Below are 24,378 nucleotides of genomic sequence, written 5' to 3'. Positions count from 1 at the left end.
GCACTGTTAATATTTGTAAATCTATTATTGATCCTGTGCTAACATATTATAGTAGCTAGAACCATTTTTGCTGTCTGAGAACATGTTTCTTTAGAAAATGGGATTAGGAAATTATGCTCTCTCTGATGTCCACTCCGGTTAATTCTTCCGAGATGGGAGTCTGGATATTGTTATTTTGCTACCTGACGTTCTATGCTTAGCCTGCTTGAAGTTCTCTTCATCAATTCATTAGTTCTTCTCAATTTGGCCCTTAAAGTGCTTGTTTTTTTCCCCCTTTTATTTTCTAATTGCTGATAGTGCTTTTGATTTCCCCCTCCACTTTTACCTGTGACTAATTTGTTATTCACCCACTACATCTTAAATTACGTTGTTGTCTATATGGGTGTGAATCAGAAAGCTGTGATTAGCTCCGCATTTGCTACTTCCTGAGCTCTCTCACACTTAGATGATGCATGGATACGGTGGGGGATGGATCAGTGGATATGAAATAGTGTATGTGTACTCAGGACTATTGACTTTTATTGAACACATCAAGAATTTCTTTGCAGCAATTTAGAAAATCAAATCAGGAGTAGGACATTATTTGGGCATTTGACAAGTAGGTTTTATTTTTTCCACTAGATATATATTCCAGTTGTTATGTTGGAAAAATTAACAACCAAGTTAAAGCGCAGGCACATTTGTGTGAGCATGGTGAAATTAAGAATAGAAAAAAACCCACAAATCCTAGAGGGAAAAATGAAATAAACTTATTTACACCAAATTTCTCCCATTTCTAGAGATTTATGTTATTTTTTAATTTGCCAGGAGTTCTTTATTAAATGCACAAGAGAAGTACTGCAGATTAATCATGTGACTCAGAATATAGTTTAAGATCCTGAAAAATGTTTGCTGAAAAGGCTGTTTGATTTGATCATAGCAGATTGACATAGTTCATGTAGTCCTGCTACATGTGATTTAGAAGTTTTATTTTTCTATGTACTATTTTCTTCTAAATTGTTGTGTAACAGAGAACACTAATTGATGTCACCTTAGAAATACCTTGAAACAGACTTAACGTAAAATAATGTCATTTTCTGGGTTTTTTTTAGTGGCGATGTGTGTGTATATGTGTGGTTGTAAAAGAAAGTGTTTGCCTTTTTCATATGATTATTCCTTTTCTTCTGCTGTACAAGTGTCTTGAAAGGGTCTTTGAAGATGATCCTGTGAAGAAATTGAAAAACTTCACTTCCATGATTGTCTACAGTTATACTATTCGTCATATCTGGGGTCAGTCAGTTTTGTAAAAGTATCACCAAGGTATTACAGGTAGAAAATGTTCACTGAGTAGGTGTTCATCTCAAAATTAGGCAAAAGGATGAAGCAGAAATTATTCATGTTGAAGCCTATAATGAGATGCTCAACACATCTCAAAAGGGCAAAATTAATTAGTTGATCTGTTGAAGATCTGAAATAGCACACTAGGAGATGGGAGAAATTCCCTTCAGAGGATGTTAACAATGGTGCAGTTATGCCAATAAGCAGTAACTGAAACCCTGATTTAAGTGTAAATACCAGGAGAAACCTATAGGTTTTAACCTTTACTGAGTTAAAACCAAACTCCATGGTAGAATGTGTGTCTCTTCAAACATATCATATACCTAGCTCATGGTGCTTCATATATGAGTTTTCCAGCAGACTAGTCTGAAGCTCATGGTCCAATAGACTGTTGAAAATGGAAGATTCCTTATTTTTTTAAAAATGCTAAAACATAAAAAGTTTGCTCTTTTAGACAAAAATAGTCTTGCAGTGCTCTCCAATGACCTGTATTAAATACACAATATCTTGTGCCTTTGCTATTTTTAAGGGTTGGACAGTTCATTAACGTGTGCTTTTTGTTTTCCTGATAGATAGCAGTAGTCATGGGATCCTGTACAGCAGGAGGAGCATACGTACCTGCAATGGCTGATGAAAGTATTATTGTTGGCAAACAGGGAACAATATTCCTGGGAGGCCCACCACTGGTAAGGATATGGAAGTTTGTTATTCACCCACTACATCTTAAATTACGTTGTTGTCTATATGGGTGTGAATCAGAAAGCTGTGATTAGCTCCGCATTTGCTACTTCTCTACATGGCCTCTTCCCTCCCCCTCCCCCCAAATCATGCTGCGATAATTGTACACCTTAAACAATTGAGACATTTCTTGGTGCGATATTTCTAGATACTCTGTAAATTAGTTTGTATTTTTAAGTATATCTGAAAGTTTCTATCCTAAAACAAATCTCTTCTGTTCATTAGAGGTGAATATATATAAATCAGACTGTGTCCAGGTGTTTTTATAATACTGTTTTCGATTGCTATGCACATTTTAAATAGTAGAAATTATTTCTGTATTCAATTATGTACTCTGTAGGATTGACACACAATTTGAAAAAATCAAAACCATGTGTATTGTATCTCAAAGTTAAGATCAAAGATAAAAGAACTTGTGAATCAGGACCTGTCTGCTGTATTTTTATGTCAGTTTACTGACAAAGGAGGCATGCTTACAGTGGAGTTTGTCCTAGTCCTTCCCTTCCCTTCCCTTCCCTTCCCTTCCCTTCCCTTCCCTTCCCTTCCCTTCCCTTCCCTTCCCTTCCCTTCCCTTCCCTTCCCTTCCCTTCCCTTCCCTTCCCTTCCCTTCCCTTCCCTTCCCTTCCCTTCCCTTCCCTTCCCTTCCCTTCCCTTCCCTTCCCTTCCCTTCCCTTCCCTTCCCTTCCCTTCCCTTCCCTTCCCTTCCCTTCCCTTCCCTTCCCTTCCCTTCCCTTCCCTTCCCTTCCCTTCCCTTCCCGCTTCCCCCTTCCCCCTTCCCCCTTCCCCCTTCCCCCTTCCCCCTTCCCCCTTCCCCCTTCCCCCTTCCCCCTTCCCCCTTCCCCCTTCCCCCTTCCCCCTTCCCCCTTCCCCCTTCCCCCTTCCCCCTTCCCCCTTCCCCCTTCCCCCTTCCCCCTTCCCCCTTCCCCCTTCCCCCTTCCCCCTTCCCCCTTCCCCCCTCCCCCCTCCCCCCTCCCCCCTCTGACAGATTTATTTGTTGACTAGTTCCTCAGGCATGATTGTGTTACTCTCATTGAAAGTACAAAGGACTCATCCTTTAATGTGATTTAGTATTTATCTGTTTAGCTTTGCTCTCATGTCCACGGTGTATTTTTGTATTGCATTCTTTTCCTTGAATTAATCTTTTCCCATTGTAAATAATACATCTGATAAAAGCAGATTTGACAATTGATACCTCTTCCAAAGTTCAGTGTATAGATGGCTTTTAAATTATTGTGCAGTACCAAAAATAAAACAAAAGAAAGAAGATTAAAAAAAAAGGAAGGAAAAAAAAGTCTTATACTTGTACATCTTAAATAAATTCAGAATTTAACTGGCATGTGGAAAGCAGGGGCATGGGACATGCACCTGAAAGTACGAGGATACTTTTTTCCCCACCCTAGTCAAAAAAGGCATTTAGCTTGAAGGTTTGAAGTAATTTATTATTTTAGTGGAAGCTTTCCAAGTTGTTAAGAAGAACAAAGTAATCAGGAAAAGCAGATGAAGTATTGAATAGCAACTGTGCAATGTAATGGTAATTTACTTACTGCTCATTAGGATTTTGTTGTTAGACTTTTGACAGTAATTGTTTCAAATGTCCTACCTAGGTTTCTGTTCCTTTTTATCTTGTATTAGTGTTTTTCCACTTGTTTATAGGTAAACATAGACAAATCGTCCTCAAAATTAAGTCATTCTCTATAAATATATCACTGTAATTTAGATATTTGGAGTTTCTTGCTGAAAAGTGGCATAAACATGAAGGAAGATACTATTTGAGAATATTAGTTGAGTGAGTAACATGTGATTTGTACATCTTTCCTTTGAGATAATAAAACCAGTGTGATGAAAGACAGGAACTTTGTTCATCAGAATGCTAGTAGATTCATTACTATAACCAAGAATAACTGCTCTAGTTGCAGGAAAACCTGAGCTGTTCAAGTACAAACCTTTTCAAAACGTTTTCATTAAGACATCTAATTCTCAGTAGGACCCATAAAACTGGCTTAGAAGATGAAAAAAAGAGAAGTAGATGCTTGTTCTCTGGGAATGGTAATAATTTAACATGACAGAGCAATTTAGATCATACGTGTGTGCCACTGAGATGTAGCTTATGAGACTTTTGCCAGGATAGACATCTGGAAAGGATGACCTGAGTCAGGCCTCAAAGGGAGGTCTTGACTAGGCAAGTCAGTGACTGCAAGGGTGTTTTGAAGTTAGAAAGTTTTAAAATATTCCCCATTTTCAGAGGAAGATTTCACATGTAATGATCCTTATCTTTGTGTGTATATGTCAAACTTTATTATCTCCACCTGTCAGCCTTTCTGTTCTGGAGAGCTTTTCATATTCTCACTGAAAATATTCTACTTGCTTTCTTCTAAGTGTCAAAACTACTTCAGACTCCCATAGCAACTCTCATTCTATGCTGTAGCAGATATTGTAGCCATTATTGAGTAAGCTCTGTTCCCCAAAATGTCTTTCTTATATGAAGAAAATTGGATTGGATTTTATTGCTTATCTGCCTAAAAACAAACATCCTGAGGAAGTGGAAAAAAGAAATAACCTCTTTGTTACTTATAATTAGTCTTGAGACGAGTCTGATTAAAAAAATATGGATTGTAAGAACAGTCCACCATCTAAAATTGAAGTTTTCTTAGCCTTCTTTTTTGAAAAGGTGCGGAGTAATGACTTCATAAACACAGATCTCAATATAAGAGGACAAGTGTCACAGTAGCAGTAGTATTCAGGGCCATTCTTCTGCATTTTCTCAAGTGGACTATCTGTATCCTCATCTTTGGCAGTACTGCTTGGTAGTTCTGGCTGTCATGTAGGCTCTTGTTCCAGAAACTTCTGATTCTTCCTTCCTGAGGTAAAATTTGGTACTTTCTGTGCTCAGAGGTGAAAAAAAGTCTGGTAAAAAGAGGGAATAAGTTTTTCAAATTCATGTGTATTTATGTACTGGGGAGTTTCCTGCATATTGGCGTCATCTGTTGTGGAAAATGCGTATCACAGCTAAAGTTTATGTTCATAGCTTTTAATAATTTCTAGCTGAAGTAGCTTGAACAGGTGTTTCTTAGAAAATGCCCACATATATTTTTGAGACTCTTACTTGCAGTCTGTTAGAATTTACAAAACTTTAAGGTAACTTCAACCACTAACTCTAAGTAACTTTTAACTGTTACTTAAAGCTACAGTTTGTAGAATGCTGTGCTCCAGTGCTCTATCTGGAAAGGTGATGGAGCAAATACTAGTTCTCACCTACTCTGGCAGAATAAGACACATTTAGGTGCAGAGTGCAGGTCTAGGTGCTCCAAAATGAGCCTGAGTGAGCCAGCAAAAATCCATGAAGATGATGGAATGGAACATCTGTAAAATGAAGAGGGTGTGAGAGAGATGAGACTTTTCAATCTGGTGAGTCTTAGGGTAAATCTATCCATGCCTTGCAAGGGTTAGTAAATGTAGTGGAACCAAGCTTCTTGTTGCTACCATGTTATAGGTCAAGAGGCTGCCAGGCACAAACTGAAGTACATGAAGTTCTGTTTAGTTGTAAGAAAACATTTGCTGCAATGATGGTCTTGCCAAGTTGATCTTGAGCTGTTCAAAACTCATCATTATTACATGGTCATTAGCAATCTTCTCTGGTTGACCCTGCTTTGAGCAGAGCAGTTAAACTTTGCAATTTCACACGGTGGCACAGACAGAGTCCACAGCTCCAATATTGTGATTTGGAGAAGGAAAACTTCACCTCACAGGAAAAATAAAACTGTTTTTGTAAAATATTTTAAAATTAATCTCTGGATTTCCTTGCCAATGGAAATAATTGACTATTCAGCTTTGTGCCAAGTTCTGCAGTAGTTAATAGTTTGTTATAACTGGTTGTATAATGGTAGATGTATGTAATTATTTCATAGAATCATAGAAAGAAATCATATAATCATATGGTAGATTCACTTATCTTATAATACACCCTAAACGTCATTGACCTCACACTGCCAAATGCAACACTAAACTGTGTATTAAACCCTTAAATGCCACATCTGTAGGTATTTAAATACCTCCAGGGATGGTGACTCAGCCACTCCTCTGGATTCTTCCAATGCTCTTCTAGTGAAGAAATCTTCTTCACTTCTCTTAAAGGTATCTTCTGTTCACTGTTTAATTATGTTCACTCAAGTTAATTATGTCTCTGACAGAAATTTTCCATTAATTAGTATGCCACACCTTCATATTCCATGGGTAATTCAAATTTCAAAACAAGAATCCACTGTTGAAAAAATAGCTATACTCAAATTTGCAAACTTGACAGTTAGGAAGTGTGTGTGATAATATATATATGTGTATTTATATAATTAGTGTGCTTCATTTTTAGATATGAGACTTGGAAACTGAAATCTGTTTCGGAAATTATTATAGTTTTCCTTCCCTTGCTTGTACTCCACTTCTGTACTCTCTGGGGGTGGTGAATGGTTTCTCCAGCTTTCAAGTAATCCTTTTCAATGCACTTACTGTACAGTAGAAGTGCCTCAATAAGTCTTCTGGGGTTTTTTTAACCCCAGTAGTAAATTATACTGTTTTGTTCTAAGGAGGAGACCATTCACTTTTAAGTTACCCTTACATATCTAAGATTACACAGATCTAGGCTTTGGATTGTGCAGTGTCAGAACTCAAAATGTCCCTCAGACATTTTCAGAGGTTCCAGGCCTTGGTCAGAAGCATTTTAGACCCTGGCAAGCAGCTGAAAACAGCTGTGATTTTGAGTTTGAGCCATGGAATGAGTTACCAACTTTGAAGGTGGAACAAGCGGTCACAGAGGGTTAGATGGTATAGTAAAAGTAGTTACAAATTAGAGGGGAAAATTTTCTGGTATTGTACAGGGGGGTTTTAACACCTGTACAGGGGGCTTTTACTTTGTACAGGGGGGTCAGGAGTTCTAAGATGGAGGAAAGTGGGCCTGATCCTGTTCTTCCTCCTTCTTCTTCCTTGCCTCCGTGTTCTTGGTGATGTTGGCACTCACAGATTGGTTTAGAGTAGAAAAGCACATAGATAGTAGGTATTGGGGAAAATCTGTAAACATATAATACGCAATATATCATATAAAAGATAGCAGCAGCCCTGGGCGGGGAGAGAGATGACGGAGACACCGGACAATGCGGGTGTCAGGAGTGTGTGTGTTTCTGCCTGCGCAGCTGACCAAGGCAGCTGCAGTGGGAGAAAACAATCTTTTAGATAACTAGCAATAAACTGCCTTGAGACTGAACAACAAGAGGCTGCGGAGTTTTTCTTTGGAAACACAGGTTGGAGGAGAGACTTTACCACCACACGAGACCCCTGAATCAATCCCAGGGTTCTCACAGTGCAGTCCAGGTTTCTTTATGGAGACTTTGTACTTGATCCAAGCAGTTACATGCCACTGATATGCTCTTTTACGGAAAATTATTCTTACTAAATTATTGTGTATTTACTGGAAGGTTTAGAAAATAAAAAACTTCTAATGATTGTTTAATCTACTAGTATTAGTAGTTAAAGTATTAAATACCAACATTATTTAATGTTAGTATTTAAATTACTATTTAAATTAGTAAGCTAAAATTCACAGAAGTGTTTATGTAGAGAAAGCAAAATTGAAAAATCCTAGGTGTCTGGTTTACTGTTTGCTTGAAACAATGCTTGGAAATATATCATTTGAAATTTCATGGTAAGTGCTGAGAAAATTTTTGTGAAAAAGTACATTCATGATTCTGAAGGATATGTAAGTGTATGCATACACATGATGAACACAGCATTAAGTATAACAGTGGGGAGTATCTTTGTAAATAAAAACTACATATTCACATTAGAATAAGCATGCAAAGTCAAAGAAAAGAAAAGTAATTTTTACAAGATTCAATGTTGTCGTATTTTGATAATCTGAGGGAGAGTAAACGGGGAAATATGATTAATGAAGAAGTATTTTGCAAAGATCTGTTATTACTGTACCTAAGATGGTATCAATATTAATGCAAGACAAGTGTCAACTCTGAAGCTCATTTTCCTTTCCTTGTGTTAGGTTAAAGCAGCAACAGGTGAACAGGTGTCAGCAGAAGATCTTGGAGGGGCAGATCTTCACTGCAGGTTTAAAGAAATATTTTCCCAGAGTTGATTTCTTCATATTGTAGACTTCCCCATCCCCTCACCCTGCTCTTTCCTTATTTACTTTTGGTTTTAGATCTTTCTTAAGCTGTGTTTACCTTTTGAAAGTTATTATGTGTTATCTGATGCTGACTGATTGTTTTATAGTTAAAATGTCACAGTTACATTGTGTTACTATAGTTAGCATTATTTCCTTCATTTATTGCTTTAAAATACTCACATGTCTAGTGTACTTCAGCATCATCCATAATATGGAAGATTTTAATGATGAGTGTTAACAGAATAATATTTATTGAAAAAGATAATGCATTTTACAGACTATATCTTTCTTACTGTCATGTAGAATTCCCTACAAGCAAGATCAAAATAGCTTGTATTTTTTGTAAAAAATACTTCTTACCAACCCAAAAAATATGTGCACTTTGAAGTTCTGCAATTAATAATAAACAAAACTAGGTATTACTGCGCAGGAAGTTATCTATTGCTGTATAATACATGCTTATTTGTTACTTCAATTTGAAATTAATAAAGAATTCTTTTGAAGGGCAGTTCATGGTCTTAGAAGCTTTAAAATGTCAAGTTTTCGTTACCTGATTTACGTGTATTTTTTCCCCAAAGTATTCATCTTGCTGTTGTTGTTTATATACAGAAAATCTGGTGTAACAGATCATTATGCTTTGGATGACAATCATGCACTTCATCTGGCAAGGAAAGTTGTAAGAAGTTTGAATCTCCAGAAGAAAGTAGCTGTAAGTGTATAGAGTCTGATAACATTGCATGGTTGAAATTAGGAATGCTCTTCTCTGCCTGATTGATATAACACTTGTTTTATAGAACACATCTTTGTCTATCACTTTACACATCTGAAAATGGAAGTTATGGTTCTTGACCTTAAAGATTTCTCTGATGGTTCAGTTCTGCAATTATGTTCCTGTTGTATTATTCCCATTAAAACTACTGGGATTGTATGCTGGAATGAAGCAACTAGAAGAGTGCTTCAGAGTCATAGAATTGCACTTGTAGATTAATCTGGTCGTGCAAGATACTTAATTTTAAACCCATATGATCATTTTCCATGGGCTTAAAATTAGATACCTGTTGAAGCATCTTTTTGCGTAGACATTTTCTGGGATTATTAAGGTGTTGAAAACCAAGGGGATAGACCTAAATCTTGACAATGAATTGTACTGATTTAAGAATTCCTTATAGTAAATGGGATGGATACCATATGGGGGTGGAATTGCTGTATTTTATTTTAGTAGGAGATATGAGAGGGTGAATGGAAGTTCAGGGAAGGCAAGATACTGTATTCAGTTGTGTGACAAAATCTTCACCGATTTTTCAGAATGCTGCCTGCCTTAGAGGGCACAGGGGGAAAGTAAGCAAATAGGAGGACATGACTAATTTTTTATAACGGAGAAGAAGTAGAGCACATGTGGAGATATATGCAGGAGTAGGAAAAAGGTAACAGTAAGTGAGAAACTGTTACCATCCTTCAGTTTAGGAAACTTGGTCTTTATGCAAAATGACAAGCCAGTACAGGCATTTGGGTGTTGTTGGTGAAGAGAAGTGTGTGCTCAGGGAAGTTGGCAAATTAATTGTTGTTTGAATTTTTAAGCCATAATGTGAACTTTGTTGTGTAAATTGTTTGTTAAATTGCCATAGGTAACTATAGAACCATCAGAAGAGCCTTTATTTCCAGCTGATGAAATATATGGAATAGTTGGTGATCAGCTGAAAAGAAATTTTGATGTCAAAGAGGTATGATTAATGCAAGATCCATATGCCCATACATGCCTGCACCCATTTTCTTGTAGGAAATCACGGTTTATATTGTGATAATTGATAATACCTGATTTGGGTACTTACTTCTTTATATTTTTGTCCAGCAGATGCATTGCAATAGCAGTGACTTGTTGAAAATATAATCTGTTTTGGTTATACTTTAGAGAAAGATGAGCAAGGATGAGAGATTGGTAACATTCTGAAAAAGCTGGCAGAAATGGGAACTCCTCATTGGCAAAGCATTCTATAGACTTGCTCAGAGATATAATGGCTTGCTTTTTCTGTCAATCCTGTGAAAGATTATTTCAGTATTTATGAAGTACACCAAATAATTGAGCCTTGTTCCAACTGTGTTCAAAGACTACTGTACCCTACTGCAGGTTTAGTGTAATTATCTGCCTTGAAACCTTCATGTGACCCAACAGCTTTCTCATATTTTCCACGAATCTCACATTCAGAGCCTTTTTCACTAATAACCAAGTATGTATTTTAGGAAGAGTCTTAAAATATTTGGCAGAAAGTACTAGGATTTGCTTTGCATTAAGGGGAAAAATAGATTAAAAGTTTTGTTGAATTTCATAGTTCACTCTCAAAAGTTTGAATAGTTTGGATTTATGGTCTTTTAAAGTGGAAATAAGTCTCTCCTAGTTAATGTCTTGCTAGCAGTGGATCTGTATTTATAAAAAATGGCTCCTTTGCATCACAGAGAAACCTCAAATCAGATCATTTTTTTTGTATGTTGCAAACTCAAGCAAGCCTAAAAATAATCATATCTCTAAGAAAGTGACTCATGAGTGTATATGTGTTTTTCTTTGAAAATGAGAGGGTATTGATTAATGTTTAATATAAGCAGAGGTTTTTCCTTGAAATTCAACTAATCAGGAAAACATTGTTCCTGTGTAATTTAGCTATTTGTTTAGAATATTCTAATCTTGAAATTCTATTTTTTTACAAACATGTGAGTGAATCACACTTAAAAAACTAAACAGGCTTTGCCTGCCATCCAAACTGTTTATATGATGGGCTGCTTGGTGTTCTATAAATGGAAAAGTTTTAAGTTGTATGTTGTCATGGCCATCCTTGCTAAACAATTGAAAACCTTGAAGGATTAGGAATTCAATGTTATTTTTCCATTTCTTCTTAAGGTCATTGCTAGAATTGTAGATGGAAGTAGATTTGATGAATTCAAAGCCTTGTATGGGGATACTTTAGTTACAGGTAAGTAGAAATATAATTATTCTGTATATGTTCCCATTGGTTTTATGGTTGGATTTATTCTGGCTCACCGCTGATATTTTTAATGATTATTCTCAGAAGAAATGCAGTTTCTGTTACCAGGAGAATGTCTTACCTTTATATGCTATGGAAAAATAATTTGCAAATTAATCTCTGTCCTTTAGGATTTGCAAGAATTTTTGGTTACCCAGTAGGAATTATTGGAAACAATGGAGTTCTTTTCTCAGAGTCAGCAAAAAAGGTAAATAGATAGATTATTAGCTTCTTTGCCATTGAGAAACAAAACTTCTGGTGAACAATTTGCTCTTGAGGGGAGGAACTTTTTTAAATAATGAAAGAGACCTGGCTCCACATTTTTCATGTAAATGTGGAACAGGAATAGGCTGCTAATAAGCTGAAAAAAAACCTGACCATAATTTAGAAACAGTGTTTGGTAGATTTTTCTGATGTGAAGAGGATAGGCCAACACCAGAACAACATTTGGATTTGTGTGAATACAGCGTAGTTGAAATACTATATCCTGAAACTTTCATCTGTTTTAAGACAAGTCAATCCTGATTACATCAAATACACTGTTGGGTATTTCTAAACTCTAAACCATGAAGTACTATGGAAAATCACATCTTTGTTTTTGTAATAACTGGAAAATCTTAAACCTGAATTCCAGTACTCAGTTCATTGGTTTACCAGAGTTTTAATTTTCATACTTTGCTGTGGCATCTTCTGGCTTAGAATAATGAGTTAATACGTGTGCAGTCTTTCAAAATCTGTGAGCTAAAACATTTGTTTTGTGAATGAAAGGCTGTGTGTGAAGGAATAGCAGTCTTTCAAAATCTGTGAGCTAAAACATTTGTGAATGAAAGGCTGTGTGTGAAGGAATATTTTCTCACAGTTAATAGGGCTTTACAGTTTGGACTTCAGGGAATGACGGTGATAAAAAGTATCTAGGTATTGCAAAGTGTTTACTTTGGTCTGTGTTGATTGCTTTAACTCTTTATTTTTTCAAGAAACATCTGTCAGGCAAATTTTTTGTAATAGCAATTATATATGCTAGTTTTATTCTAACAGGCTTCTTGAGCTATTGGTGAGGAAGTTGGTATGGAGAAAATAAAGAAAAAGGAAGTATTGATGAGAGAGGTGGAGAAAGGAAGTAATTTTACTGGATTTATTGCTGTTATAAAATAATACACAAAATTGAGTTTCATGTACTGAAGGAATGCTTCCAACTTGAAGCACTGTAGTACATGACTTTTTTTTTCATCTTGGATTGGTTTTAACAGTTAATTCCATGTAGAAAATAACTCTTGCAGTATTTCTCATAGTTTCATTATTTTTCTAACAATTTAGCACTACAACTTTTTTTCCTAACAATGAAAAAAGAATGTAAGGAATCTTCATTTTCTGACTTTTACTGGCATATCACTACTGCAAAAGGAAATTCACCTCTAGAGAAACCTTTGTTCATGATGTTGGTTCTATGAGCAACATGCCTTAGCAATACTCCCTTTTTTTTTTTTTTTTCATTTTTGTAATTCATTGTTGCACATTTTTCCTATGATCATCACTATGCTATTCACATGTTTTTGTGAAGATTATACTTAATTATTTTTCTCTCTTTTTTTCTTTTTATAACCTTTGCAGGTTTTATATAGTGAAGAGGTTAGATATTTTTTCTCTTGTGCTACATAACCTTGTTTTGTTTTGTTTATCAGCAAGTGTATAAATAAGCCGAGGAACTTTATTGATTTAGATAGTTGAAATGGAGGCTTGGAATCTACTATTTGTAATTGCTGCGAAATTGGTTTTTTTGCTAGTAAATAGGGAGAGGGCATCTAACTTCAGGAAAGGGAGAAAATGTTACAGCAATTGGCAGGGCCATGGGTAAATAATGTATATGGGCCTTTCCCAGTTTTAGAGAGTACTTTTATTTTGTACAGAAAATGGAGAGATATGTTTTTCTGACTGCCTGACTTGATTTCTCTGGGTTGTACTAAAGTCGATGTCAGATGCCCCACTGTCACTGTCAGTTGTTTAACTGCATATTGTCTGAGTCACAGCAGTTGAGCTTTTCAGTAATAGTAGTAATGCTTTTAAGGATAGTACTTGTTTTACCCATGGTATCACAGAGTTTTGGAGATCTCTTACTACAATGAATGCATGTTTTGCAGTTAATTTTGGGTGAAGGAGAAGTAGTATGGCACTTCCTGATGGAAATACTGTGGTAGATATCTGTGGAAGGATTTAGCATAGCCTTCAGAATGCTGGTAGTGATAGCTTCACTTTTCCAACTTTTAATGGCTTACTCTTCATTTTTTTCCTCTCTACAGGGTACACATTTTATCCAGTTGTGTTGCCAGAGAAATATTCCCATTGTGTTTTTGCAGAATATTACAGGTGAGTAAGATCCAGTTTTTGAGGTTTCACTTTGTTGTAGATTTTGCTGTTAATTGTTGAGTGCTTTTTAGTGCCTACATCTCCAACCTGTTTGGAAATCAGCCTGTCAGCAGCTGCTGAAGGCCTTGCCATGTGATTTGCTCCTCAGTTCTTTCTGCAATGTGTTGTGAAGCGCACAGTATGACATATGGCCCAGTATTATAATATAAAGCTGGTGAGCCTTTTGTTCTTGTTGTATTTCTTTAGGTTTCATGGTTGGCAGAGAATATGAGGCTGGAGGGATAGCAAAAGATGGTGCCAAGATGGTAACTGCTGTAGCTTGTGCCAGCGTACCTAAAATAACCATCATTATTGGTGGCTCTTATGGAGCTGGAAACTATGGGATGTGTGGAAGAGCATATAGGTAAGTATTGCTTCAAATTGTAACAGGAGATAGAAATAATTTAAGAGAGCATAACCTTGAAGTATCATTCCAAAAAATCATCTGAACTCTTGAAGAAGTTGTGCTGTTTGGAAAAGAAATGAGTTCTTAATGAGTATATACGTAAATAACATGAGTTATTTAAAATAATGAGTTCATAAGTAAATAACAGCCTGAAATTTGTAGAGACTAATAAGGCTCATGATTCACCTTGAATTAGGTGACAGAGGAGACCTTCTAAAAGTAAACATGTTCACATCCTTTTCTCCCATTTCAATTCTTGCTGGAAAAATTGTAAAATCCTATGCAATTATTGGGAAGTATAGTCTGGTCCTTTATTTTGCATTCATAGGAAAAGTATATCCGCTTGTGTAAAAACTCCTTATTCACTTCAATCAGCCTATTTTTATGTGTAAGGTTTGTATAGCCCCTAAAGATTTTTTTGATTGACCCTTTGGTCAACAAAAGGGCTTAGGTGGTTTTTTAAATTTAATTTTTCAAGGTTCTCCGTATTATTGAAGTTAGTTGAGATGTTTAGGAGAAAAATTCTTGTGGGTTGGGAATGTGAGCTGAAGAGACTCAAGAAAGAGAAATGTTTTTAAAAAGGTGAATAATGGAAATAAACAGAATTTTTACCTTTTGAAATGTAATACTGCAAGCATTGAAGTATGTTAATGTACCTTTTAAAAAAAAATTTGTATTGTAAAACTGTCATGCATAAAAATGTATTCTTAATTGAGTGCGAATTAGTTCTTCATGAGGAAATGTGACAATGTCTTACCTTAATGTTTAATACGTATTTTTTCAGTCCAAGATTTTTATATATGTGGCCAAATGCTCGCATATCGGTGATGGGAGGGGAGCAAGCTGCAACTGTTCTAGCTACAATAGCTAAGGACCAAAAAGCAAGGGAGGGAAAACAGGTATATCTTTCTTCTTTAATTTCTAGTAAAGTCATTATCACTTACTCTTTTACTGGAGTTGGTCACTTTGTGAGCTAGGAAGGGGTTGAAGAGAGTGAGACACCAGTGAATTATCCTAGTGCCAACTAGTGCGCTGACAAACATGAAGCATTTGTGAAAGGTTATTGCTTGCTTCTTTGAAATGTGAAGATCATTCTTAACATTTCTTATTTTTGCTTAAAAAGAGGAGTATTTCATATTCCATGACTTTGTGCACCAAGTCATTTGTTCTACCTGAGATAAGCAATCAGGAATCCTCCTTGGTTTGGAAGTATGGAGAGGAAGGAATATGTCATGAAAAAATGTCTTTCCAATTACTATGAAGGTGGCAGTTTTAGAGAAAGTTGATCTTCAAATGATTTACTGATTGAGAATTACGCAACTTCTAACAGCAGAAGTCTGCAGAGGTTTCAAAACGTTTTTGCTGATTTCAACATTTTAATTGAAAATTAGAGGTATAGTGTTTATATAATAAACATATCTTACAAAATCTTATAGTAATATTTTATAGTTTGACTGCATACTCTTTTCTGCTGAGTTGGGTTTTTTTGATTACAAGGTTTATGGTTATACTACTTGATATAGTAGTATAATATACTTGATCCCATAAGAAGTGGTTTTATTGATGTCTTAAAATTATTCCTATTTATCATGAATAGTTAATCAGAATAGTGAAGCAGTATGAACATATTATCTCAGTGTCATTACTTTTCAAGACTTGACTTGTTCTTACTGTGGTTAGAATGTACTCACCCTTAGCTCTGTCTGTCTTAATTTTCCAAACCCATGATACCCGGAAAGAAGGTCAAGAAAAATAATTAGTAGTAGTTAAATGTCAGTCAAATGTGTTAGAAACTTGAAAATTTTCTGAATTACTGTGACCATTCTGGATCATAAGAAATCCAGTGTTAGAATAACTCAGGCTTAACATTATTAAAAAATCTTGCCAAAGGCAACCCAATTTTTTTTTTTTCCAATACACTAGCTTCAGTAATTTTTCAAGTGGTAATCACCAATTACTCTTGCATTCAGTTAAGTATATGTTTATTCTCCTTTTTCCACCCACTTGATTTGGAGAGTGCTATTTGAATTTTGATGTCAAACATGCAAAATTGACAACTGTATGCTAAAAGAGTAAAAAAACTTTGGGCAGATAATTTAGTCATTTTCTTCAGGTTGATGCTGCATATAAAGCTGTACTATCATTGGAGAAGAAAATATTAAAGAATATTTTATGTGGTTTTTTTTTAGTTTTCTGAGGCAGATGAAGCAGCTTTGAAGGAGCCAATCATTAGGAGGTTCGAAGAGGAAGGAAACCCTTATTATTCCAGTGCAAGGTAACCTACAAATAACTATTCTAAAACTTAATTGTAATCATGGGACTTGACATCTAGTTGTTGGTATTAAAGAACAGCAGAACAGAGCAATTGGAAGCAAAGATTGTGTTTGATGTGCATTCAAACCAATGTCTTGTCTGTCTTATCTCTGGGACCTGATATTATGAACTGTTCCAGAAGACAGCATGCACTTGCAGGAATTCACTGGTTCTGTAAGAAATTATATAGTAGCATGGAGTTTCTATGTTATGTGTTTTATTCTGGATGAGTTTTATATCACTCTTCCCAGTGGAGCATCTGGTCACCTTTCTAAGGGTTGTTGAACAGTATAATGAGTGGCTGCGTGTGTATTAGCAGGAATTGTGGGGTCCTGCAAGTAGAAGAGGCCAGTGGAAAAAGAGGTAGCAGATGACCTGAAGCCATTGGCAAATTTCAGGTCATGGTAGGTAATTGTATTGGATGATAGCAGTGCTGGTGTAGGGCTTTAGCTGATGGGTGCTGCATACTCATGTTTGCTGAGGAGTCCTTTGCAGCATTTCATGCTCAGGCTGATGCAATATTAGTAAATGTCCAGGAACTAGTTAGGCTGATGGAACAAAGTGGCATCCTGAAGTGATCCAGACACATCTGGAAAGTAGCTTGGAGGGCTTTTTTGGCCTTTGATGGTTATTTTGCGTTAGTTTCATCCTGTTATTGCTAATCTTCCTGCCTATATTTCTGCTTGTGGTATCCTAGAGCTAATTTTCCACAGGCTCTCAACTGCTAATGATTGTAGAGGGTAGCATATTTCAGTGACCCATATGTCAGCTGTGAAAGCAGCAGAGCTGGCAGTGAACAACCCAGACTTGTGGAGTATGTAGAAAAGAACTTCCTGGTCCAGATACCAGACAAGCCAGCCAGAGGTGCAGCATTCCTGGGCCTGGCATTCAGCAGCGCAGAGGGGTTCATTGAAAGGTCACAGCTGGGAGCAGCTGGGGCTGTGGCAGGCACAGCCTGGTCAGGTTCAGGATCTCAAGGAATATGAGGCAGCAAAGAGAAACTCCAGATCCTAAAATTAGAAAGAGTGAACTTGCAGATGTTTAAAGGGTTAGTGGATGAGATTGCCTGGGAAACTCCTTAAGGACAGAGGGGCTGATTAAACCTGTCAATTCTTTAAATACACTTTTCTTAGAGCACAAGAGCTCTTTATTCCTGTGTGGGAAATTGAGCATGGCAGGGTAGAAACTGGCATGGCTGAGCAAGGATTTTCTCCTGAAACTGAGGTGTAAGAAGGAAGTGTACACACTGTGGAAGAAGGGGTAGGTAACCTGGAAGAGATCCTTCTTCATGATCAGAAGTAAGATATGAAATGACTGTTAACTTTTACTCTGTTGTGTAGGCATAGTGGAATATACTTAACGGATATATTTATACCTGGGAAATCAACACTAATTTTAATGTTTAATCAAATGAATACCTTCATGAGGCTTGATCTTTTATGCATAGTAAAAAAAATAGCACAGAAGTTTTTAACAGCTGACTTTGTGCTCTAAGGTAAGAAGGAAAAATGAAAAAATATGTATCATCGTTTTTTATTACTGGATTTTACAGAGAAGAATATTCTATATAATAACATTTAAAAATGAATCAAACTGTCTGTATTTAAAATTAATCTCTACCCCAGAGAAGATGAATACTGTGGGGTTTTTTTACATTTGCTTTTTTTTTTTTAGTCAGACTCTTTTACCCATGATTTATTTAACATTCAATATATTAGATATATTAGCAATATAAAAATTTATCCTCTCCCAAAAACCGACAGATGATTGTCAGTATTTACAACAGTAAGATACTAATCTGTAACAAAGTGGTTTTATATGTAAAGTTAAGACCAATGTTAAAAAAAATCACATTTTGAATTTTTAATAATGTCTGATTTTTAGACATCAAACATGAGTGTTTAATATCAACTTTGTGCTCTCTTATGAACAATGTTTACCAGCTTATGTTTTCAGAATATTTGGCCATTTTGTGAAGTTAAGTTGTTAATCTAGTAGTCACCCCAGCAAATAGCTTAAATTTGCCCAGCCCAGGTGTTAGAAAGTACTTTTAGTGCTAAGTGATGTGTCATTTTTTTGAAAAAGCAGGGTAGATACGTGATACTGTTTCCTTTTGGAAAGGAAGTATGACGTGCACAGATGTGAGTTGGCTGAGAACTAGCGTGGGTCTTGATTGTATGTGGCTGTGTTCATGTGATACTGCACTCAAGATAATAATCCCAGCTGAGGCACGAAGTCAAATGTCAGACCTGAAATCCCACTGAGGTTTACCTGGCTATAAGCAATGAAGGTGAAATGCCTCTTTTCACAAAGGAGTGCTTTTGACAACAGTGTGTGAGTGGCTCAGGTCAAAGCAGTTCTGGCTGGTTTCTCTCGTTTTTCAGTTCAAGTAGGTGCAGTCTGCACTGAACTAGGAGTTTTTAATTGCTCTCTTTTAGAGTTAATTGGGTATTTCAGCAGATATACTCATGTTTCCTGCCCTTTCATGCTTTGTATTAACTAATTCCTAAGCAAAATCTCGGATCAATAGGTCAGAAGTTTTCATTACTGTGGAGTAGGCTGTCCAAGCAGAAACAACGAGATGAAGTGGATTACAATATTTGCAGCAAGTGTGCTCAGGGGGAATGATGTACTTTGCACCTTGCAGACAGCCCTTTCCAATCAGCCCACATCAGCAGCTGCATTTTAGCAAGCATTTTCTGTAATTCAGGGAGGAATTTTTTGCAGCCTATTCCTGTTGGGTTCCAAGCAAGGTAAAAACCCAGCTGATTGTATACCAAATGTCAGGATACTGTAATTGAAATGGAATCCAGGCAGCCTTTGTTTTGTAAGAGCCCTCCACCAAAGAAGTCAACAAGGAAACTCTAACAAACAGCTTTGCATTTCTGAGAGAATAATAAAACGATAGATGAGCACAAAGATTGTTCTCTGTATTGCTGCTTGTGTGCAGCTTGTTTGGAGGCTCCCTCATGCTGTCCTCCTGCCTAATGTCTGTCTCACCCTTAATAGCCATTGAGATTGATGTGACCCTTCCATTTGACTTCATTAGGCTTTGAATCAAGCTTTTAGCAGTAATAAGGAGTGATAAGGAAAATGTCCTGATGATCTGAAAAGGCAAGAAAATATCCCTGTTTAGTCTGTTTATATTGTTTTGCTTATAAGTGATAACTTGCTATACATGCAGGTTGTCAATACTGTTCCCTGTAGTTGTATTTTCTAATCAGACTTTAACCAATTTTTTGATTATAACCTTTCACAATGAACAGTCTTAATTAATGGCAGTCATTAGGCAGCACCCTTTTTAATGAGTTATATTAATCTGCTCACAGGTTTCTTAAAAGATTTCAGTGGTTTGCATCTTAACAAATTACACAAGGATTTTACTTTAGGCAACTTCATTTATTTTACTCACACTATCTCAGTTACAGATATTTTATTAGTGTAATGTGACTCATATTCCTGCAATGGTGTTTTAATTGATAGTTTAATTATTAATGTTACATCCCAGTAGAGAATGAAGTTTTTTTAAAACAAAGAGAAGCAGAAGCCAGGAGTGATGATATGAAACCAGCTTGACTTGCATGCAACATAAAATTTCTGTGGTAGTCAATGTAAGTCAATTGTGTTGTTACAAAAAAAGGAAAAAAACCACCAACCCAAATCTGCCATTGAAATGTGCTTCATATTTTGATATTTATGTCAGCAGTAATCACTATGAAGTTGTGTCTTGCAAGGTGCTGCAAGTCAATGATTCTTTTGTAGTCATTTCATCCCTGCCCTTTCCAGGCCCTGAGAAGATGTGTTGAACATTTTAAGTATTATGAATTCCCTCATTCTGTTTCAATGTGTTTCATAAATAAGAAAGTTAATTCCAGGTATTTATTAGGGAAAAAAAAAGTTTATATGCAGAGCAAACAAAGCTGTAGCACTCAAAAAACAAAAAATTGCTTAAAAATAGAAATTAATGTATTTGAGATTGTTCATTAATTTGGGTTTTTTTTCATAGTCTTAAGAAAACAGAAGGTTGGGATTGATTTGACCTCACAGAACTGCTTTTATTTTCACTACTAAGGAGGATCTTCTTCATTCCTTTGTTAGATTAATCTGACTATATTCATCATAACTAAATCAAAACATAAATTCAAGGTGAAGAAAAAAAAGCATATGCATTAAACTTTGGTAAGACACGCTCTATTAAGTTGAAAGTACAGAAAGTATTGTCGTGACCATTCTGTCATGCTAGATTATATCAATAGCTACAACCATTGTCTTGAGAAAAATCAAGAAAATTCAAACATCTCTTAAGTAAGTCTCTGTAAAACCAAGTGACACTTTTCTCTGGCTATTTCGAACAAAAAAAAGCTTCCAATTACTTTTATTTTTGTATGGTAAGAATCACTACCTCTGAGTCTTTTTAACTGAGTATTGTCCATATACTTTAATAAAATTAGTTACTAGTTAAAATTTTGATACTATTTAAAATTTAAAGATACAGGTAGGAATGAAGGAGTCAGACAGCAGGAGCTTGGACCAATTATGATACAGACAGCTCTTGTGTCATCTGAAACAGAATTTGCTATTAGTACCACTTCCATGCAGGTACAAGTGTGGTTGTTAGACTGTTCCAGTGCTTGGGTTACTAACCCACTAGAAGGGAGGTACTAACTGAGAATCTTAAAATGAGAAGTTAGATAGAGCTACAGCTTTCTTATATTTGTATTCTGGGTTTATAGCAGTTTTTTTCTTTTTACCATGCCAGAAGTTTTTCTCCTTTATACACTTGAGGAAATTCTTTACTGCGAGGGTGGTGGGGCACTTAATAGGTTGCCCAGAGGAGCAGTCCTCTGACCCATCCCTGGAGGTGTTCAGTGTCAGGTTGGATGGAGCCCTGAACAACCTGGTTTAGTGGAAGGTGTCCTTGCCCATAGTGGGGGGATTAGAACTAGATTATTTATAAGGTCCCTTCTAACCCAAACCATTCTGTGATTCTATCATTTTCCCAGAATTCATTCTCTTATTGTTGGGACCTGGCAGCTAGGTCAGTGAGTGCCACAACTACGATAGTTCAAGACTTCTTAAATCAAAATTTGGTTTTCTCCCCCAAAAGAGAAAGAACCTGATTTTGCCCAATCAGCAAGAAAGTCTTCCCTTCTCCAAATGCTTTCTTCTTCTGTACTTCAGTTTTTATCTTGTGTCCTATTTAATTTAACAGTGTCCTGCTTGGAAAGCTGCACCATTTTAAGACCTATTTATAGTATTCTTTCTGATCGGGGTATCCTTTTTCTTCTCTGTCTAACTTTGAAAACATGCTCCTAGAGCTGAGCCTGAACCCTTGTGCCTGGTCTCATTAAAGGTGTCTTTTACTGCAATTCCATTTTGTGCATCATAGGATGCGTACACCTTGTAAAATGAAAAGCATATAATGTCAGTCTCTTAGTATATTTCTCTGATGTGATCAATATTACTTTCATAGCAAATAACAAAATAAAGAAAATACGGAAAAAACTCAAGTGCTGCTGCCTTGAGTTTATCACCCTGTGTTTATGTACAGTTTGCAGTCCTCTTGGGGGTGAGGTTGGCACAGTTAGGATTGAAAGAAGAGTGCAAAATACCTTGTTTCCTGTCTAATAGGTTTAGCCAAAAATTATCTCCAAACAATACAATATTTGCAGATGGAGTTGCAGTTGGAAAGGAAAGGCTGTGTCTTCTCTTGGCAGAGTCAGTCTTGGCTCCTTGTGCATGACTGTTTCTTGTATTTTTAAATTTTCCACAAAGAATTAAGCATTAGCCAACACTGAAATAAGTTCACAAAGAATGCAAAATTAGTCTCTCCAGGGACAGATGGGATGGAGGAGGAGCATCCCTCTCTTAACCCAAGATGCATGTGTTCTGCAGATGCTGATTATGTGTTTGTTTAAGTGAGACTGGGTTTCAATGAGCAGTATGGTTTAAATATCTTGTTTAAATATCTTGCCAGGGAAATGCCAATACATTACATTTTCATTTCAAGGTGGGAATTTTAACATGGATTTTAATTTAGGTAGGATAGAGCTGTCATTGAGAACTGATGCCACTAAGACCTTAATTTTTGGATAATATCAAAGAGACTATTTACAAGTGTTGGCAATTTTGGAGACCTGGGAATCTGACAATTGCTCATTTATCATTTAATTGCCTTCAGGCCTGGGTTAAGGAGGGTAGTATCTTCCAGTTGTTTAGAAATGAACATTATGGTAAAATAATTGAAAGAAATTGTATTGGGTCCTGCTGAGGTGAAGTTCATTTTGCCACAGCAGCCCTCCCAGCTGTGCTTTGCATTAGTAGCTGGAAAGGTGTTGACAGCACAGCAGTGCCTTGGCTGAGCAGTGCTTTGCTGAGCAGTGCTGGCACAGCACCAGCCTCTCTCTCCAGCATTTTCCCCCCATCAGTATTCTGGGGGGGGCAGATTCCTGGGAGGGGACACAACTAGGCCCGCTGACACAAATTAACCAAAGGGATCTTCCATAGCATTTAATTTCAGCTCAATTCCAAAAGCTAAGGAAAGGAGAAGGAAGATGGAACATTGGTTATTTACAGTGTTTACTTTCCCAAGCAAAAGCCCTGCTTCCTGGGAAGTGACTAGACATTGCTTCCTGATGGGAAGTAGAGAATAAAGTTGTTAACATTTTTTTTTCTCTTGGTGCACATGCAAACTTTCACTTATGCTTTAGTAGACTGTCTTATCTCAACCTATTGTTTTCTATCGGATTTTCTCTCCTCTGTATGGCTGGAAGCGGAAGAGATAGAGCAGCCCCACAGGCACCTGGAATCCAACAAAGGTCAACCCACCACAGAAAATATGAAAATACTTGAAATTTTTTCTGGCTTTTTAATGATGAATGAATAAACACTTGTATCATCCTCACTGGCAGTTGAATTAACCTAAATAATGTAAATCATGATGTGACAAAATCCTTAAAATGCAAGCATTCTTGATAGAATTAGATAGGTCATTGACAGATGGTCATTCCCTACATGAATATTAACAAGCAAAGAGGGCTTTTTTTCTTGAAGGAGATGATTAAGTATGAAGAATCTATTTAAAATATGTAGGTCTGACATTCTTCACTTAACTAAATGTAAACATTGTTCTAGAACACAAATTCCATGGAGTAATGCACACCAGTCTATTGCCTTGATGAACAGCTCTTTACTCCGCTTTCTTTTTGTGGAAAGCATTTCCAGTTTCATGGGTTTGAAAGTATACCAGTTGTATATGTTGATTTCCTTTAATTATTAAAAGTTTTGGTTTGTTATGTTTTTGTCTTTTCTCTAGATTATGGGATGACGGAATTATTGATCCAGCCGACACAAGACTGGTTTTGGGCCTCAGTCTCAGTGCAGCACTAAATGCACCCACAAAGAAGACAGAATTTGGAGTTTTCAGGATGTAAACTTAAACATGTGATCATCAGAATTACCTCTGTATTTGGGGCTGGGCAGCACACAAACTACAATATTGCAGTGATTAAAAATAAAGATTTGTAAGATTCTATTTTTAATGAAACTTTCATCATTATTTTCACTGACTGTAATTGTCACACAGTGCTTCAGTTTTTTGATAGTGATTTGAGATTAGTCATTTAAGTGCTTATGTGACTGCATTGCATTAATAAATCACACTTTATTGATTCTCTTATATAAATAAATGTACAAAATAAGCTACATATTTGGTCCATATCAGGTTGTGTGTTTCTTTTAATTCTTTTCTGTATGTCTCCTATAAATGCAAAAAACTTTTGAAGTCCAACAAAGAAAAACCCACGTTTGCTAATAAATAATTTTGTGTGAAAGGGGAGTGCTGTAAGGACAGCCAGGGATTTCAACGCAGCATAAAATTTTAGATTTCATGCAGTTGTTGTCATCTTGTTCTGTCTCTGGCTTTCATCCAGAGATCTGTGTGGTTCCCTGAAGTCAAAACAACTACTGAACCTGATGGATGCATAATGTTTTCTGGAAGAGATGGGAGGTATGTGCTAGTATCTGTG

General features: G+C 36.4%; 1 protein-coding gene across 1 annotated transcript in view; it reads left to right on the top strand.

Moving 5' to 3' along the window:
• MCCC2 (methylcrotonyl-CoA carboxylase subunit 2) overlaps window positions 1-24,057 on the top strand; it is a 37,596-nt gene extending 13,539 nt beyond the window's left edge. Inside the window, exons 7-17 of the mRNA XM_041711313.2 lie at window positions 1,890-2,003; window positions 8,096-8,160; window positions 8,828-8,927; window positions 9,844-9,939; window positions 11,109-11,181; window positions 11,364-11,440; window positions 13,527-13,593; window positions 13,840-13,996; window positions 14,823-14,937; window positions 16,228-16,313; window positions 23,667-24,057. Coding sequence (XP_041567247.2) covers window positions 1,890-2,003; window positions 8,096-8,160; window positions 8,828-8,927; window positions 9,844-9,939; window positions 11,109-11,181; window positions 11,364-11,440; window positions 13,527-13,593; window positions 13,840-13,996; window positions 14,823-14,937; window positions 16,228-16,313; window positions 23,667-23,784 — 1,068 coding nt within the window. The 3' untranslated portion in view covers window positions 23,785-24,057. The remainder of the gene's footprint in view (window positions 1-1,889; window positions 2,004-8,095; window positions 8,161-8,827; window positions 8,928-9,843; window positions 9,940-11,108; window positions 11,182-11,363; window positions 11,441-13,526; window positions 13,594-13,839; window positions 13,997-14,822; window positions 14,938-16,227; window positions 16,314-23,666) is intronic.
• Window positions 24,058-24,378: the final 321 nt, after the last annotated feature.

The sequence above is a fragment of the Taeniopygia guttata genome, chromosome Z (assembly GCF_048771995.1).
Source record: "Taeniopygia guttata chromosome Z, bTaeGut7.mat, whole genome shotgun sequence".
NCBI classification, from domain to species: Eukaryota; Metazoa; Chordata; class Aves; order Passeriformes; family Estrildidae; genus Taeniopygia; species Taeniopygia guttata.
This window is presented reverse-complemented; position numbering and strand designations above follow the sequence as displayed.